We start from the raw sequence: 18,424 nt of genomic DNA on the forward strand, positions 1-18,424 counted from the left end.
TCTTCATTTCTTGGGGATCATAAATAATATCTTTCAAATGCCTTGATTTTTTTAGTCAGCCATTCAACATCATACCATATGTATCTATATCGTACATCGTACATCCAACGAAAAATGTCTAACACTAATTATATTGCATTATCCATTATCCATTATCCATTATCCATACGATTATTATTCCACTTATCGAGCGTACATAATTAATCACTGACAAAAATCCCCCAAAAAAAATATATGCAACTCAGCCACTCGCTATGCTTTCACACATTTTATACGATATAATCACCTAATGGAAGTTTCCCTTCAGCAAAACCTACCTTCTTTCAAAACCCAAATTGCAATTTGCAGCCTGCCACACACACACTCACTCACACACATGCAACATGCAACATATATAGAAATATGATGGAGTCGTCGACTTCGGCGCTGAATACAGACTAATTATTTTTTATAATATAAACAAATTGACAGCTGGTTTTATTGCTAACTCGGTGGAAGGCTGGAAGGGTGGGTGCTGCCACATGAATGGGAATGGGGGACGGGGATGCTACATGTGGCACGGCATGGTATGGTATGGGTAGATGGTTATTTTTGTTGTGCCTCAGTTGGGCAAATAAAGTTGACGTTTTATAGATAGAGACATGTGCGATGCGATGGGATACGGGGAGAGAACTGCCAAACATTGAAGCGGCACTCACAGTCGTAGATCTGAAGCAAGGAGCGCGTGCTGTGGCACCAGCACGCCCCCCCCCAACCTCTCTGTGGCACAACAGATGATGGGAACGTGCGCTGAAGGGGAAAATGTCGAACAATAAAACACGAAAAGGAGAGCAGTGCTCTTACAAAGTCGCCAAAATGTATACCCTAACCAAAGGGATATAAACGTAAGTATGGGAATGGCTTAGAAGAAGAAAAATCCAATATATCATGTTGCTCTCAAATAGTTAGATATTGAGAGATAGACATAGTAAGAGTTAGATATAACTCGAGAGCACAACGAGTCGGTTGGCTTAAATCGTTTCAAAGACGACGTCGATTGAGGGCGCGGTTCGGTTTGGTTCGAGACCGATGAAGTCGGATTTAACAACTAGAATCCAAGACGATGTGCAAATACCAAATGAGTGCTAGGTGCAGACTAGTCAAGGGTAGGCAGGCCAAAGCCGTGCCCTAATGCAAGCTGGGATTTGACTAGATCGTATGACAGATCGAGACAGCAAGAGCGAAAGCTTCACCACATGTGCTCTCTTTCGGAGACCATCCCTTTATCAGTCGTTTGTCGCGGAAAGAGGATGTGTAGCGCACGATAATTTCATTATCTTTTTCTTCAATGTAGCAATAGCAAGCGAATAGAGGAGTTTGTAAAACGTTTGCGATTTCCTTTAAGCGCTTGTTTCTCTGAGAGCCGAGAGAGCGAGTTGGATAAGTGGATGGTCCTCACCACAAAGGACGACACCACCTTTAGGTAATTTCATCATGGGATGCTGCCGTGCACGAGAATATATATATATATATACAATGTGGTACAATGGGCAGTGCCAATGACGAGCTACTGTCGCACCACTGACTACAATCTATAGATTATTGGCTAATATTGGACCCAGCAGGACCCAGCATTTCTTGGAGTAAGTATTGGGATATTCGGAGTAGAAATGTATTTTCTTTAGTATGACAACTGCTAGATGAAAGTTGAATGGAAGTCATAAAGTAAACTATTTCAACGAACTAAAGTCTTAGCCGTTGCTTTTTGTGAAGTGTCTGAAGAAAAGACAAGAGATTCCAATCCAAGAACACAGCAAACCACCAAAAAATCTATCCAACACTTGCAACAATTTAGGCAACAAGAGGATTCTCAAGGAATTTAGATTCTAGCAGCATCCAAATGTATCACCAAATCCCCACATACCCTTCCTCTCCGTAGAGTACAAGCAATAAAATGTGTTGGCACCTTCTGGCAAATGCCGCGCGTTCTACAATGCGAAAAACTCGTATAAGTAAAGTTCTATCGCCAACCACCCCCCCTGCCCCAACCCCAACCCCGACCCCAGCACATCCTTCACTTTTCCCATCACCTACAGGACCCCGGACCCCCGTCCATATTCCGCTCCCCACCACCCCAGTCCTGCCACTTTCCCTGCAGCGATTTTTCTTGTTTGCTGCCTCCGTTCGGTGCGTCTTCGTCTTTTGTCTGCCGCCGCCGCCCTTTTCGTGTTCCTTGCCTCGCAAACGTCGCCATTTTTTTGCGTCCCCAGCTCCTGTTCCCGAGGACTCTCTCGCTCCGATACGCTTTTTTGTTGTACTTTTTACAACCCTCTTATCGGGAAAACTTTAAATTTTCGCATTCGCAATTCGCAGTCACAAATGCAAATGCCGCCCCGCCCACACGGGAGCAGGGAGTGGGAGTGGTAGAGTCCCACGATCCCCGCCCCCTGCCCCCGCAGTCTCTCAAAGGACCTGCCTCCTTTGATGTGTATGTGTGTGTGTGTGTGTGTGTGTGTGTGGCCTCCTCCTTGGGAGTCTGCTCGCCATATGTTGCCAATTGAGGCGAAAATCGAAAAGCCGTCTACGCTATGGAATTGTTTATGACCCCAGCGGATTGAGGACATTCGAGGGACGACTCTCTCTATAGCTCCTCCCTCCTCTCTAGCCTTTTCCCCACTTCTTCTCATTTCCCCTGCTCTCTTTTTCCTGGCGACTTTTTCCTAGTTTTTCCCCAACATTTTCTGTCTCAATTTTTCCTGCTGTCGCCTTTTAATTATGGCTCGCAAATTATTTTCGAATTTTTCCATCATACTGCGGAAATAAATGTTGACTGCAATTTCCCGAAGTCCCTCCCCCCTCCGTCGCACTCCAGGCCCAATTCCAAACAGGATGGAAAAGGATTCGAACCATTTCTGGTTTTTCTTTTTGCACTTTTTTTCAGGTGTTTTTCCTTCTCTCTGCGTGTGTGTGTGTGTGTGTGTGTTTTTTCCGACCAGGTAGCAGCAAGAGTTGCAAGAGAGTCCACTGTTTGATGGTGCGGGAGGGAGGAGTGCTACGTGGCAGGAGCCGCAGTTCCATTTGGAGGAGGAACGGAGTAGGAGTTCCATTTGGAAGAGGAGCAGGAGAGGCAGTCGAAGCACGAGTACGGAGCTGGAGTTCCATTTGGAGGTGGACTGTGCTTGTTGCTGTTTTGTGACCTAAAAAAAAATATTCACACTCACTTCACTTGTCAAGTTGAATAAAGCAAAATGCTGCCCCCCAAAGGAGGGGGCAATACAAAAACTAAAAAAAAGGGCATACAAAATGCATAGAGAAACATCTATATAGATCATACAGTGCAGATCATAGATATAAGGCTCAACAAAGCACGTTCCAATGGAGATGGAAATGATTCTAGATCATAAAATATTATGTGTACGGAAATTCAGGAAAAAGAACGGAAATTGATACCAAGAAAGATTCTTTCCCCAAGAAGTTTCCCATAAAGATTGGTTCTAGACAGCGGTCCGGTAATAACCATTTAGACAACAATTTGTAAGAAGAAGACTTGAAAGTTTTGTGGCCTTCCCATTTGTAGCCGATGCCAGATGCCAGTAAGAAATTTATATACTTTTCCTGTGCAAAGGTAATCGAAAAAGAACGATCCGAGTCACCACTATTCTTAATGAAAATCTCTTATTAATCCAAAGAGTCGTTTCTATTTAGTCAGAAACAGACGGGAAAATGTTCCAAAAAAAGACCGTTCAAAAGGATTATTATTCCGATAGAGGTATAGAAAATCCACACAATAGACTGGTGAACACGATGGTACTACCTGCTATTAAAAATATGCCCCTTGATCGAAAAAAAGAAACTTTTAACAGTTTCCCATACCGGGAATTGAACCCGGGCCTCCCGGGTGAGAGCCGGGTATCCTAACCACTAGACAATATGGGATGTGACGAAAACTGTGCCAAATGGCTTAAATGACATAGGAGACTATAGATCCTCGATCTGAAAAATCTATAAAACTTTTCAACATTTAATGTGTTATTTCGATTCCTCACTTCTTTAGAAATAAGTATTGTACAGCCGCTTTGGACTAAAACTGTATGTAAATATATGTGTATACTGTTTTTCCATACTGTAAAAATAGATTTTCCTTGAAGCACGAACAAAAAACATGAAAAAAAGAAACTTTTGACAGTTTCCCATACCGGGAATTGAACCCGGGCCTCCCGGGTGAGAGCCGGGTATCCTAACCACTAGACAATATGGGATGTGATGGAACGCATGTCAAATTCGTTAAATGACTTGGGAAACTACAGATCATCAATCTGTATAGATCTATCTATAAAACATTTAATTTAACGTTTTTCCAGATCTAAAATTTAATCCTAACTTTTAACATTCACATTTTGTTTAATTCAGTGGATTTAATTATTCAATCGTCGTTTAGCCACAACAGGTTTGGATTGGTTGGAAGACGATGGGCACTTTTATTTCTTTATTACCGTAAGCGAGCTAGGAGTTCCCCCATGGGCAGCTCCACGTCCAGGTGGCAGTCCTTGAGGTCTTCTCACTCATTCAATATATACTCACTTCCTTACGAATCAGTATTGTGCAACCGCTGTGTATAATTTTAGATTTTGGACAAAAACTATATATACGTATACTTATTTTCATACTGTAAAAATAGATTTTCCTTGAGGCACGATACAAAAATATGAAAAAAGAAACTTTTGACAAGTTTCCCATACCGGGAATTGAACCCGGGCCTCCCGGGTGAGAGCCGGGTATCCTAACCACTAGACAATATGGGAGATGGAATGTGCCACGTCAAGTAACTTGATGAACTTAGTGACATATAGAAACTCTTTAGTCTGATTAATCTAGTTAAACTTTCAACGATTCTATATATAATGTTATCCTATTAATAAATCGCCTTTTCCAGTCCTAATACAAAGAATGGTGCTAAGAGGATTGTTTATAGAATTTCAGTTTCTGTGTATTTATAGATTGAATTATAATATTTTCAATTCCATTCCAAAATTATAGTTTCCACAATCGACACAACTTTTGCTCCGCACTGTACACCCGCATGCACTTTAGGGACATTTGTGGAGTAGTGGGGGGTTGCGAGGGGTTGTGGGGGTTGTGGGCTGTGCGGTGCGCTCATTAAAATCTGTCCCGTTTGCAATTAGAGTTTGTCATTTGACTGGCAGCGTGAAAATACATAAAATATACGTATATGTACATTAATATAACAACGAAATCAGCGGGCAATGTGGAATTTTCATATCAGCGCGGAGAGGAATGGGAATTTGGGGTATTGACAGCTTTTCTCACTCGGAGGCAGGCTCTGACACGGTTCTGATTGCATTCATAATATCTGCACTTCGTTCATTTGCAATTTCAATTATCGAAGCGATCACCGCGCGGGTTTTAATGGGAATTTGAGTGCTGCAAATTGGTCGGTGTCGACGTAGTAGAAAATGAGGAAAAAGTAGAAAAAAATGTCTGATTATCTAGAAGATTCACTGCAAACTAGACTTCCACCCAAGATATAAAAATTTCTATTCAATTTCCATTCCTTTTTATATAAATTATTATCAAAAACCTTTTAAACTTTTCTAATATGGAAATTACTATAATTTTTCTAAAAATAACACTCTAAAATATTATAGTAGTATAGATGATACGCATAGTCCGAACCTACATACATACATATGTACATATTACGTTCTATATGTTCTCGTTTAAAAGTTGAAAAGTAAAAAAGACTATGCTAATGGAAATGGTTAAGGTTTGGGGCTTATTTTAAAGCTCTAATAATATATGTATGTATCATTCCATAGATAACGCATACATTTCATCAAAAGCACTTGGAATTTCACAGCAAGTACTTAACGATTGAGACCGTATCCAAGTACAATTGCTTTGTTATCCAGTCCCGTATCAATTGATAAGAACCTCCCGCTGGTAGATTGAGCGATGAATCAGCGATGAAATGGCTTTGCGTCTCAATGGGAGGAACGGCGGCTAAGGGGTGTACGAGTACGGCTAAGGGGTGGTACGATTGAGGATGGTGCACTTATTGCGCATCGGTAATCGCCAATATATCATTATGTGTGTGTGTGACACACCAGAGAAGCCATAGAAGTGGCCTCCTTATTGGAAGATAGGGATAGGGGGAGGATATGGAGTGTTGTGGCAATTACAAAAAACATGAGCAAACATGAACAGCAATTGAAAAGCCGACAAATGAAATTTAATACAGGAGAAAAAAGCCAAAGTCGAATTCATGGAAAATTAAATGCAGAAACCCTTGAAGCGTAGGACAAGGCGACCGCAAGTTGTAAGCCTCGTTAACCCCTCCAGAAACAGGATTACTCACTTGGCCTCTAGGGCCTTACCGAGCAGGTGAAAGAACAGGGCCGTGCCGCATATCTGCAGATCCTCGCCAGCTTCCTCTTGCATGCTGTCCATCAGCACACCGCCGTACTGGACGGCAACCATCACTAGCATCATGCGGATATAGGCGAAGTTCCGCTCCATCATGCCCAGAAATCCCAGGGACACAATGTTACCCAGAATCGTGAGATTGCGCAGGCTGTCGCTCGTGTGGCAGTCCTCGCGATCCTTAAAAAGGCTACAGCACAGATCTAAGCTTAGGGGCAGCACAAAACAGGCATGGCCCAGGGTCACGGCACTCGTCAGTCCCGTGGATAGTGTGTATAGCTCCATGTTGACCAACGGTAGGGGAGCCAGCACCAGGCACCCGTGGCACACGTCACGCAACTTTTGGCACTCATGCGGCTGGCCGCTGGCGAAGATCACACGGAGCAGGCCGAGTCCTGCCACCACAGCGCCCACCGCACAGGCCGCATAGGCGTAGGGGTGCTCCTCTGGCCGCAAGTTCTGGACAGCCCTCAGAGCCGTGGTCAGGAGTAGGCTATTGTACAGACATCGTGCACAGCGACCCGAAGCGGGTTCGCCCATCACCAACTCGAATTTTGACGTTTTTTTCCCCCCTTTTACAATGAGATGAAAGTTAAATGAATGATTGCTGGGGGAACTTACATGTGTTTTGTAGAATTTACACGCGAACATACAAAACCGCACTTTGTACTGCGATGAACGATGATATTTTCGAGGATTTAAACACTTTTTATTTCAAACAAACCGAAAAACGCGGAGCAGCAAGAAAATGGCGCGTGATTTGTTTACTTTCCTGGCTCGCTTCCCATTCTCATCCGATCTGGGAGGCACTTACATGTGTTCTGTTAAAATTACATGCGTACATACAAAACCGCACTTTGTACTGCGATGAACAATGATATTTTCGAGGATTTAAACACTTTTTACTTCAAACAAACCGAAAAACGCGGAGCAGCAAAGAAATGGCGCATGATCTTTTTCTTTTCCTCTCTCTTTCTTCCCATTCTCATTCGCTCTCTCAAAATTCCGTTCAATTAGAATAGACTCTCTGCAAAAAATGGTCACACTGGAGTGTCATCGAAATATGGCGACCCTTTGTTTACGTTTCGCAGCCACCACGAAAAATAAGCGAATGCCGTCCTAAAACCACCTAAAAACGTGAAAGAACCACAAATTTAAATGCCATTAAAGAAAATACCGCCACTGCGTATTAAAAAAGGGATAAGTATGCTGGAATTTATACAGAAATGCCAGCAATTCCTTGTTAAATATCCAATATGGTTTGCGTAATCCCCTCTTTAAAGCGCGCTTGACGATGGAGCTGCTGTTGCTGCTGCTGCTTTTGCTTGCTGGTGGCATAACCCCAATGGGGGATAACGAAGCGAATATGCAACTTGGCAACACTTGAGCATTCCGGGCACGCACTTCGCCCCCAACCACAGGAGCCCCCCCTCCGACCGAAGTAAGCAAAAAGAAAAATAATAATTCAACTTTATTTGTGCCACACATACAACATACCTCTCTCTACCATTCCCATTCCGATTCCCATTCCCTAGCAGGCAAAGGCGAGCAGAGAAGGATGGATGCTGGGAAAAAGAGAAGACCCGAACGAGGGGGGACGGGACTCCCCGTTCTAAGGCAGCTGTTCCGTGTCAACACCCAGCAGGCAACACCATCACCAATCCATGGCAAATTTAATCGAAAGCGTGTAATTGACCTCAGTAAATGGCACAGGAATGGGCGTGGAAATGGGTCTAGGAGGAGGAGGTGGCCCACCACCCGGAGATGGGCGATGGGAGTCAAGTCGGCGCCGGTGTGGGAGACATGGCTTTGTCGAAAGCTTAGCCAACTGCCATCAAATCATTATCAGTTAAATAAACGACGGCAGCAAGTTAAAAAGATAACGAAGTCGTCGTCGTCGCACAGGAGCAGAAGTAAAAGCAGAAGGAATAGCAGCAACAGATGATATCTCGCCCCGCACTCTACGACGGTGGCTTTGATTCGGAGTGGCACGGCACAGTACACCCCATCTGCATGCCCCAACCATCCTACAATAGACAGACGTAAGCCGCCTCGTTTTATGCTAATTCAAATGGAAATGGAGCCAGTCAGCAGCTGCCGGCGTGGCAAAGTGGAGTATAGGATGAGTCCTCAACCAAGTTGTCAACGGCATCCCTTCGCCAGAGCCAAAAGCTCGTTTCATTATGCGACTGCTTGCTGGCTGCCTGCTGTGGGCGTGGCGTGGCTGGTGCCTTGATCGGGGCTCAGAGATAGCGGACAGAGAAAAGCTGGCAGAAGAGGCTACGGCTGCATATGCAGATGTATACAGGATATGCGGAGCAGAATACGGTCCGCGTCGTGGTCCTGGCCGAATCGCATTCCTTGTAAGGCAAATTCGCCATGATTTTCATATAATTTCCGCATCATAAAGCTGCGAAAGTAATTTTCCACTTGAAAGCACAGCGCAGCCAAAAAGTGTGAAACGATAGGAGGCAGGAGGCATACTACCAAGCAGGAGATGGGGTCAGACATTGGACCAGGCTAAGACCCCAAGCTGTCTGCCGCTGTATGTGTGTGTGTTGTTGTTGGTTTTTGTTTGGTAATGTCGATGGGAGCTTGTTTTTTGCCACATTGAGCATTTTGTGTTGTCACCTTTTGGGCGCACGGGAATGCAAATAAGACCAGGCCAAAACTCTGATTCCTTCGCATTAAGTTGTGGACGCAGCAGGGAGCATCTGGAGCTGGAGCTGGAGCTGGAGCTGGAGGCAACTCCAATGACATCTCTTTAAGGCGACATAAGATTAGGCTAAGCAGCTGGGCACACCCCGGAGCACACACACAGCACAGCGAGAGGGAGGACACGACCGAAGCACACACACAGACAATAGGGAGTGGCCGCCGTGTCGGGGCAGCAAATTTCATTATGCGGCTCACGTGCGAGACAACCAAATTCACTGGGAAATAAAGAAAAAATCCAAGCGAGCCACAGTTGGAGTCTAAGGGCTAGAAGATACCCAACTATTCCAACATTCTCTATAAAAATGAAAAAAAAACCCTCTTAATAAGAGGAGAATATATGGCAATACATTCCCAACAAGAGATGTTCCTTGCCACATTTTGACTGTATTTAATTCAAATCCTAGTTTTAATTAGAATGTAAGAGCTTGCATTACTTTCATAGGATATTTCATTTGCATTGATGGATACTTCATTATTCTGGCTGTAAAAATATTCCGAACTTTAACGTTTTAGAGTTTTAGAGTATTATATTATCTGTAGATAATATCTTCACAGCTTCATCGCAACTTTCAAGAAAGGAAACTGAAGCCGATAAAAGGTAGAGATGTTGATAAAGATGAGATAAGCGATAAGGAAGGACCAAAATATTCGTTTATAGCTTTACTGATCTCCAAGATCCAGGCATTATTCCGATTTTATACAAGTATCTACACCAATACAATATACTCCATGTCGTCCCTCCTCCAAAAGCACGGTATAAAAATTCTGGAAAGAACGAAGAACCAAAAAAAAAAAGAGGGAGAAGCAAAAAAAAAAGAATAAAGAAAATATAAATACAACAGAGAAGAGAGAAGAGGACAGGAATATCGGAAGGAAGCGGCAATAGAAAACGTACAAAAGCGAAACACGCAACGCAACGGAGCCACGGATGAGAGGCGCCAGGCGGCTCCCGGATCCGACTTTGGAGCACGGTGCTCCAGCTTCCCTTGAACTTATCCCCCCAGTCCCATACCATACCATCCCATACCATCCGTATTCCTGAAAGAGCGGGCAGGCGGAAGGAAGTCAGTCAATGCCCGCAGCAGAAAAGGCCAGCAACAACAAATAGAAAGCGACAAAGTAGAAACAAAAATAAAACAATGCTATAGAAAGGGAGAGGGGGAGTCCAGGAGCGAGATGGATATAGAGTGACTATAGGAATGCCCTGGAACATAGATAAATTTGAGTAATTCCTGCAGGTGGAAGGGCAGCACGAAACGAAAGAAAGGAAACAAAAGTAAAAGCAAAAGAGCAGCAGCATCAGCAGCAGCCTGTGGTTCCATCTGTAGTTCATGTGTGTGTGTGTGTGTGTGTGTGTGTGTGGGAACAGTGATAGAGATAGTAGTGTGTGTTTCGACGACATGTGCGCCTGTAGAGGCCGGTGTCGTACTAATTACTGATTTAATCAACAGTGAAACTTCCCAGAGACCAACACACGCCGAATGTGGACCGCAGCTGTTACATTCTGTGGTATTTTATTGAAATCAAGTCACGGGCTTGGGGGGTACTTAAAGTATTTTTTGTGTCTAGTATGTGCTATTATTATATATGTATTATAACCATCAAAGTTTCTAGAAAACGTAGATACTATGTCGCTCTTCTGCTGTTTACGTTTACAGTTTGAGGAAATCGAATTTTCATTATCGGACACATTTAATATTCCGATTAAAGTTAACCCGAAGTCGAGAAACTGGCCATTACTCTCTCATTTTCATCATTAACATTCGTGGCCTTCCAACTGTTCCCCCTTGCCTTCAAAATCATATACTTTTTGACTTACTTTTTATATCTATGTGTTCTATTATCCTTTAATTTACTTTACAAAGAAGAAATGCTATTCCCTCTCTGAAACATTCATCTTCGAAAGGGAATGGTATTGCTTAATGCTTAGTTTACTGGTAGTGTGGTAGGTCAATGGACCTGGAACTATCCTAATTTTTAGTACAATAGTGAACCTTTAGGCAACCTATTAGAATATCCTATATTTTTTTTAAATATTTAAGTTGCAATTAAATTGAGACACAAATACACTGTGTAAGATGGCTAGGGAAATCCAATTAATTTCTTGCCCAAAAAAGTTTGTGTTACAGGAGTCCGACTGTATTCCCCTCGCTGACCCGCAGTAATCTTCAAGTTATCTAAACTCTCGCGCTAATTACTCGTGTCTTATCTAATCAGAGAGTGGAGATAGCTTTCAGTTAAGGTTACTCGTAGATTAGCTGCCAAGTAAGATACCATAGATTACGAGTAGTAGCCGAAAACGAAGCAGAAATTGGCATACAAAGTGTAAAAGAATTTAAATAAATACAGAATACACAATACAGAAAAAGAATAGCACAAAAATAAAGCACGATGACAGACTGGGGCTGGGACTGAGACGCAAATCGTTGGGGATTTATCAGCCAGAGGGGGGGCGTGGAGTGAGAAGTGGAAAAAGTTTTGTATATTGCCAAGTTGAGGCTGGGTTAACGTTGTTAACTCCTGGGCACTGGGTACTGGGTACTGGGGGAGGCCCCAACTTGGGTATTTAGCGGGAATCGATTTTCGTTGATTTGCCGCCTGTACGGTTTACGCTTTACGAAGAGCCAATCTTGCCCTAGGATCTCCCCTTTTTACACCATACTACCCTTCCTGAACGTGTGAGTGTTGTGCTGCTGCTGCTCCTAACCAGGCCTGACCTTTCAACCTTTCGCCAGAGAGAAAATCGAGACTGACAGGCAGGCAGGCAGCACGTGGCGGGCGGTTGAACGGGCGGACGAGGCATCATCATCATCAACCAGGGGCAATGGCAACTCATCATCATCATTGTAGTCTGCAAAGTTTATTTAGGCAAAGCGCCTCACTTTTGGCTACACTCTTCAATTTTATGGCAACAAATTTGCATCGTAAAAGATACTTGCACGGAGAATGGCAGCCCCCTCCCTGCCACAACCACCATACACTATAGCCTCGGCCAAACCCAAAAATTACCCCCATACCCAGAGACGATAAAAATACGAAAAACGTTTGTTTAGGCAGAGCACCCCGCCCCACCCCAGACAGTCGTAAACTAAGGACAAAATCGTAAAAAGTGAGCAGTTCATTTAAATTTTTAATATTTAGGCTACCTCTACACAGATCCTGCTGCTCCTGGTCCCTAAACCGTAAGCGTATCCTCTCTCTCGTGCATCCCGAAACGAAACCTTAACCGTATCCATCATCCCGATTCACTTACTTTTGTTTTATGGTCCAAACATTTTCGGCCATCATCTAGGAGAGGCCTTAAGGGCGAATTGCAGGGGTAGGAGGAGGCGTAGGATACATTTTAAATTTATGCCTTTAATTAAATACAATCTTTTGCTAGGTGGATGATTCTTGGCAGAGAACTTTTTTGTGTGTGTGGCATTCCTTAACTTAATAACGGCCCATCAAATAGAGTTGTACATATTTCTGTGGGTTATATTCCATGCAGCCGAACAGCATCCCCACCATCCTTCTACCACCATCCCGCCCATCCTCCTCCCGAACAACACGCACTCAGGATTTATTTTCACATTTATATGAGCGAGCGGTGGGATAGGGGGGAAGGGGAGAGATGAGAGCTGTGGGGGTATGTAAATTTTTCAGTAAAAATTCACTTCGTGATAATGGATTTTCCATGTCGCATACGCCGCAGTCGCAGTCGCAGTAGCAGTGGCTGTCGCTGCCCCAACGACAAATACAATCTGCTCCAACCTCCCAGAATCCACAGAAACAGCCCCACCACCCCCTCCCCTGGTATAAACTCTCCACAGAAGCAGCCAAGGACCCCCCGGCCCGATGGCGACAATTACCTCCGCCCCCGACCTCGCATCCATTCCTGGTTTGTTGGGGCATGATAGATGACAAGTCTCGGTAGGTGTACGGAGTATGTTCTTTGGGGGAGTGAGGGTGTGGGTGCGGGTTCGTGTGGAGCAAGTTCTTGGGTACTTGAGGGTCCCAAGCATGTTTTGAAATTTGAATTTCCAACAAAAACACACACAAACAGTACTGTGTGTGGCTGCTAAAATATTCCAAAAATTATACAAAGTTGCCAAGATTTGCTTTCGCTTTCCCTTGGAATCAAATGCGACCCGGCCCCGAGACCGTCACCGAGACCAGGCTCTGATTTCGATTCTGACTTTGGAATCGTTTTTCGGGGGCGGGATGCCGATGGATGCCTCGTGGTCTCGGTCCGAGAGCCTGTCGTGTCGTCTAGTCTTGTCTGGTCTTGTGGTCTCAATTAGGGAGCCGTTTGATGCCCGACTTCCGCTTCCTTTTTCGGTCGTGTTATCTTTGGCAGGCTCGCATACACACTACCGTTAGCCGCAGGGCAAATGGCAAAGCATGGCATTGCCAGCTTTGAGAAATAATGGATACTTCTAACGGTATTCGCTCTTAGGTTTCTTTTGGAGGAAAGAGCAGGTTTCAATCTCCCTAAGAGGCAACAATATTTATCTCCTCTCTTTGAAGCTCGCTCTTGAATTCCGCACCCTCTTAAGCTCTCTCTCTCTCTTAAAATGCAACCACATTCATTGTCCTCCCTTGAACCGTTAGTTTTGGGAATTATGGCAATTTCCTTGTTGTGTTTTTTGTGTGGTTTTCTTTTATTATTATTAAAGTTACATATGAACTTAATTTGTAATGAATTTTTTTTAATCGTTTTCTTTTTTGTTTTGTGGTGTGGTTTTTTTATTTGCTTTTTTTTAATAATTTTATTCGCTTTTTTTGTTTTTGTAATTTTAATCAGTAATATTAAACTTTTTCCTTATTTTCTTTATATAATTTTTTTCTTCTTGTTTCTATGAATCGCTGGCCCGCCTCGCACTTTATCCCCATTGCTGCTGCTGCTGCTGCTTCTCGTGCTGCTCCTGCTATATCCTCATGCTTCTCGCGCTACACCCACATGCTGCCGTCTACTGTCGTCCTGGGTTCGTATGTCCGTTGTTCTTAGTCCTTCATCCTTCGTCATAGTCATATCCTCGGCCCCCCCCCTCCCACATCCTCCCTAAAATCCCCACACACACATGTCATAATCCATCCGTTTATCCATCCATCATTCCCATTTTGGGCTCTGGCTTCTGCTTTCTGCTGGCGGCGCGCTTAGTTCGTTATTTTTATAAATTAACAAATTTAGCTAAGTAGTTGTAGTTCTTGTTGCTTGGTTGTTGGTTGGTTGGTTGGTTGGTTGGTTGGTAGGTTGGTAGGTTTGATTGGATTGTATCATGATTTCATCCTGCTCCTGCTCCTGCTTCTCCGCCATTCCTCGCTCTTCTTGCGCTATCTTTGATATATCTTTTGTCGCCCCCGAAACGCGACTTGAATTTTTCTGGGCAAACAACAATCAACGATGAACGATCAAAGGCTGTTGCTTTTTGCATCGTTCTCGAATTGTTTCAAACAAATGCATCGAGAATAGGTTTAAATATTATCTGTTGGGTTTCTGTTTTCTTAATCATCAACAGCATTTGCCATTTTGTTGTTTAATTTATATACTTTTTGTTGTTGCTTGGTTTCTCGTTTCTTTTGTTTTGTTTATATTATATATTGGGTTTTCTTGTTGTTCTTGTTGTTATAATGCGATGTAATATGTTTAAATGTAAGCGCAATCCAGCTTAAAGGAAATAATCGGGTGTTCTTCGCGTAACATGGGGCTCGCCGCGCCGCGGTGCTGGATCAAATTGTAGGCTACGGAGAAAAGACAAAGGAGGGGGGAAAAAAACGATATAGTGAATCACGTTCAGAAAGGAAGACTATTGTATCTTTCCCGGTAGTACTCACAATGAAAATTTAAGTGAATCATCCAGTTCCATAAGAGCCGCCTGGTTGCCGCATCTGTAGCAATAGTTTGGCGCTGAGAAGATTGTGACCACATTACGATCGTGACACCAGTTGTAGCCCTCCATCACCAGTTGATGGGCACGCGAGACGAGTGTCAGGCCGTTTGTGTTGTTGAACGTTTCCGAAATGTCCTAAGAACGGATAGTCCCGGATTTAGTTATGCCTCTCCTCGAACGGTGATAATTCGATTAACACTCACCTGTCCAAAGGTGTAGCCGGCACCACGGGGTGAGATTCCCCAGCCACCCCTGTCATCGGGATCGGACCATAGCAGATCGCACATGGGTCCCTCATGGGGCACCTCCTGCAAGCGGTCGAGGGCCCGAATGTGATCCAGGCTGTCGATCGACGGACTGAGGCCGCCGTGCAGGCAGAAGATCTGCCCATCCACCAGCGCCGTCAGCGGCAAGTAGTCGAACAGGTCCGTGAAATACTTCCACACATTGGCGTTGCCGTACTTGCGCAGACACTCATCGTAGAAGCCGTACACCTGTGTGATCTGGCGCGACTCGTGGTTGCCGCGCAGGATGGTGATGCGCTCGCGGTAGCGCACCTTCAGCGCCACCAGCAAGGTGACAGTCTCCACGGAATAGTAGCCGCGGTCCACATAGTCGCCCATGAACAAGTAGTTTGTGTCAGGGGACTTGCCGCCTATCCGGAACAGCTCCATCAGGTCGTGGAACTGGCCGTGCACATCGCCGCAGACTGTGACGGGACATTTGACCTCCTGCACGTTCGACTCCTTGGAGAGGATCTCCTTGGCCTGGACAAGGGGAAAAAGAGATGAATAAAGAGTCAGCCAAAATGGTTCATTCATTCATTCGCATGGTAGTTCTCGAGTAGATGATATCATTGCTGTAAGAAAGGCCAAAAATAGCTAGCAACAAGAAGGGGTGAGAGACCCCTGCTATAGGGTAAGGGTAAGGGCAGGGCCAAGATCTATGATATGCCCGTTCTTTGGTCTCTTTGTACGAATGCTACTGCTGCTTATGGATGGGTAGATGACAAGACCAGTTCCGGGATGGACCGGAACCGTAGCGTCTGCCGCTTTGCAAGATCTATGCGTGAGCCAATTAGATATTTAGCCATATGTATTACCTTGAGGCTGCTGCTTCCGCCTGCCCCAGAGGCCTATCGCAAGGGGATTTGAAAGCACATCACGAGGCCGCTCACCCACACAGAGAAACAGAGGATGCTATGCTTGCTCTCTCTCCTTCTGTCTATCTTCGCTCGCGGCCAGCACCCTTTTGGAGGAATGGGCGAGGGCGGAACGGGTCAAGACAAAGTGGAAGATACGTCAGAGAAGAATAGAACACTCTTCTGCCGTCTGCGGGAGAGACCATTAATGGGAACAGTCTAAATATTGGGTGACGCAAACATAACCCCACTTACTCCCAAATCAATGAATCGTTATCTGTATGGGTCTCTCTTTCTCTCTCCATTTGTACTCTCTGAGTGTTTGTTTGCATATGTGTGAGCTTTTGAGTGTCGAGAGAATGCTAGTGTGCGTGGGCATTGAACGGTAAAATCGGCAAATTAATAACAATTAAAAGCGGCACAATTCTTTGAGATGGCTTGAGACGAATTGAATTAAATATTCCTCGAATGAAACTCAGAATAGAGTACACTTCAACACTGGCATATGCATTTATCTAGATGCGAGACCTGCTTTTGTATGGGGCCAAGTACGCACATAGATACATATTCTAGAGGCAGCACCGCACACCAACATACAAAAACATTAAGTAATATTTACTCAGCGAAAAAAAACCAATTGCTGATTGATAGGAGGGCGGTGCGGCAAGGTTGTTTGCCAATTTCCTCAAGTGCAGTAGCAGCTACAACAACCACACGCAATGCCCTGTCATTAAACAACAAACTGGGTAATTGTACAATACAAAAAATATCTCTTTTGCCCAGGTTTAGCCCATTAGACCAAGCGCTGTACTAGTTGTCGCATTCACACACACGCAACGCACTGTATGTTGGTCTCACTTGCACTCGAGCAGGTTATAGCGGCCGCTTGGCTGTTGGAATTTACCAATATTCCAATATGGCGACGCAAGCCGCTGCCGCCACCGCTACTGTGCAAGCAAGCAAGAGCGTCATGATTCATGAACTAGCGCGAGTGCGAGCGAGAGAGGTAGACGCACGCAGAAGCAGCAGCACCATTTGCAAAAAAAATTACTCGCATGCAATCATGAAAATTATTTTTAAACCTTTGATTTTAGGGCGAGCTAAAATCCCTTACCTTGTCGCAGAGGGTGCGAACTTGTGTTTCTGTCAACTGATTGCATTCGTTCAACTGCTCAATCCATTGATCAAGATCTTTTGTTGTCGCTTTATCCTCCATCGCAGTTGTGGTGGAAGGAAACGACTCGTCAATCTTTGTCGATTCAATTTTGACGCTTTTTTATTAACCGGGTGTAAGAAAGAAATATATTATCCACGCAAATTAGATTGCTGACCGCGTTTACACTTGCTCTCGTCTGAAATTTTGCGCTCAATAGATTGATGCAAAATTTCGTTGAATAAAGCAATTTTTTCTTCGTATTTTTTGTTCCCGACGACCAGTGTGACCGCGGACTTATCGATCAAATATACCCCCTGTGTCAGACCCTCAGACATATACCGAAACATACCGTCTCATTTCAAAAATATATCGTAAATATACTGACAAAAATAAGTTATATATGACATATTCCTCGTTTTTGATCTTCCGTGGAATATTCTCAGCTATATAAAACATTTAGACATGCCCACATAGTTTTATACGATTACTAAATCAATTTTCTACGTAACTGGCTTATTTTAACCAATTGCTTTTATTGCATTTTGCGTATAAAAAGGTTTTAGCGAAAATGGGCAAACAAAAAAAACGAAAAGGGATAGTCGTTTGTTTATATTGTTAAATTTGTATATTTGATGAAATGTTCTACAAGATTGGCTAGTTTTTAGGCTTAAACAAAATAGTTTAAAAAAAACAGTCGCAATGTTGCTGGTATTTGAAGACATGGTGCGTGTATAGACCTTTGTATACCCTGTTTTCTTTGAGCCAAACAAATCAAGGACATCATCCTGGTCGTCATCATCAAACAGAGAGCTTTTTCCAACTAATCTCTCCGAGTGATTGTTCGGCTGCATCGATGGCTTGGCAAAAATATCATCTACATATATCCTAATCAACGTCATCGAATAGGGAGGATTTAAGTTTTTGTTATGGTGGCTTTGGCTTGGGCGAAAATTAGCTTAAAAAGTCATCTTCCAGATCATCATCAAAGAGAGACTTTGGCAACGGATTCGCAGGCAAAGGCGACGGACCGGACATTAAGCGGAGTCCACCGTTGGACTGTCATCAAGGAGATTAACAGTTTTGGGCTTGGGATGAGTTGATACAATCTCATTGATC

At 44.0% G+C, this 18,424-nt stretch overlaps 2 protein-coding genes, 1 long non-coding RNA gene and 3 other non-coding genes across 6 annotated transcripts in view; all 6 read right to left on the reverse strand.

Moving 5' to 3' along the window:
• LOC26532569 (uncharacterized) overlaps positions 1-7,617 on the reverse strand; it is a 55,535-nt gene extending 47,918 nt beyond the window's left edge. Inside the window, exon 1 of the long non-coding RNA XR_001451179.2 lies at positions 7,042-7,617. This is a non-coding gene — a long non-coding RNA (uncharacterized lncRNA). The remainder of the gene's footprint in view (positions 1-7,041) is intronic.
• TRNAE-CUC (transfer RNA glutamic acid (anticodon CUC)) lies at positions 3,844-3,915 on the reverse strand. The gene has a single exon. It is a non-coding gene; the product is annotated as a tRNA-Glu (tRNA).
• TRNAE-CUC (transfer RNA glutamic acid (anticodon CUC)) lies at positions 4,167-4,238 on the reverse strand. The gene has a single exon. It is a non-coding gene; the product is annotated as a tRNA-Glu (tRNA).
• Positions 4,710-4,781, reverse strand: TRNAE-CUC (transfer RNA glutamic acid (anticodon CUC)). The gene has a single exon. It is a non-coding gene; the product is annotated as a tRNA-Glu (tRNA).
• LOC6902985 (uncharacterized) lies at positions 6,208-7,020 on the reverse strand. The gene has a single exon (XM_002132671.3). It carries the CDS (start codon positions 6,958-6,960, stop codon positions 6,352-6,354), a length of 609 nt encoding a protein of 202 aa, XP_002132707.1. The 5' UTR covers positions 6,961-7,020; the 3' UTR covers positions 6,208-6,351.
• A 6,357-nt stretch (positions 7,618-13,974) lies between the features above and the next one.
• Positions 13,975-17,618, reverse strand: mts (protein phosphatase 2 catalytic subunit mts). The gene is made up of 4 exons (XM_002132672.3): positions 17,267-17,618; positions 15,215-15,778; positions 14,956-15,146; positions 13,975-14,862 (listed from the first exon to the last, which is right to left on the reverse strand). Exons 1-4 carry the CDS (start codon positions 17,366-17,368, stop codon positions 14,790-14,792), a joined length of 930 nt encoding a protein of 309 aa, XP_002132708.1. The 5' UTR covers positions 17,369-17,618; the 3' UTR covers positions 13,975-14,789.
• Between the last annotated feature and the right edge of the window lie 806 nt (positions 17,619-18,424).

Source organism: Drosophila pseudoobscura, chromosome 4 (genome assembly GCF_009870125.1).
Source record: "Drosophila pseudoobscura strain MV-25-SWS-2005 chromosome 4, UCI_Dpse_MV25, whole genome shotgun sequence".
Lineage (NCBI taxonomy): Eukaryota > Metazoa > Arthropoda > Insecta > Diptera > Drosophilidae > Drosophila > Drosophila pseudoobscura.

Coding starts and splice junctions, on each gene's coding strand:
- LOC6902985 (XM_002132671.3), bottom strand. CDS start 6,960: ATGGGCGAACCCGCTTCGGGTCGCTGTGCACGATGTCTGTACAATAGC.
- mts (XM_002132672.3), bottom strand. CDS start 17,368: ATGGAGGATAAAGCGACAACAAAAGATCTTGATCAATGGATTGAGCAG. Junction 15,779..17,266: donor TTCGCACCCTCTGCGACAAG/GTAAGGGATTTT, acceptor CCCCTTGTCCAG/GCCAAGGAGATCCTCTCCAA. Junction 15,147..15,214: donor CCGGCTACACCTTTGGACAG/GTGAGTGTTAAT, acceptor ATCCGTTCTTAG/GACATTTCGGAAACGTTCAA.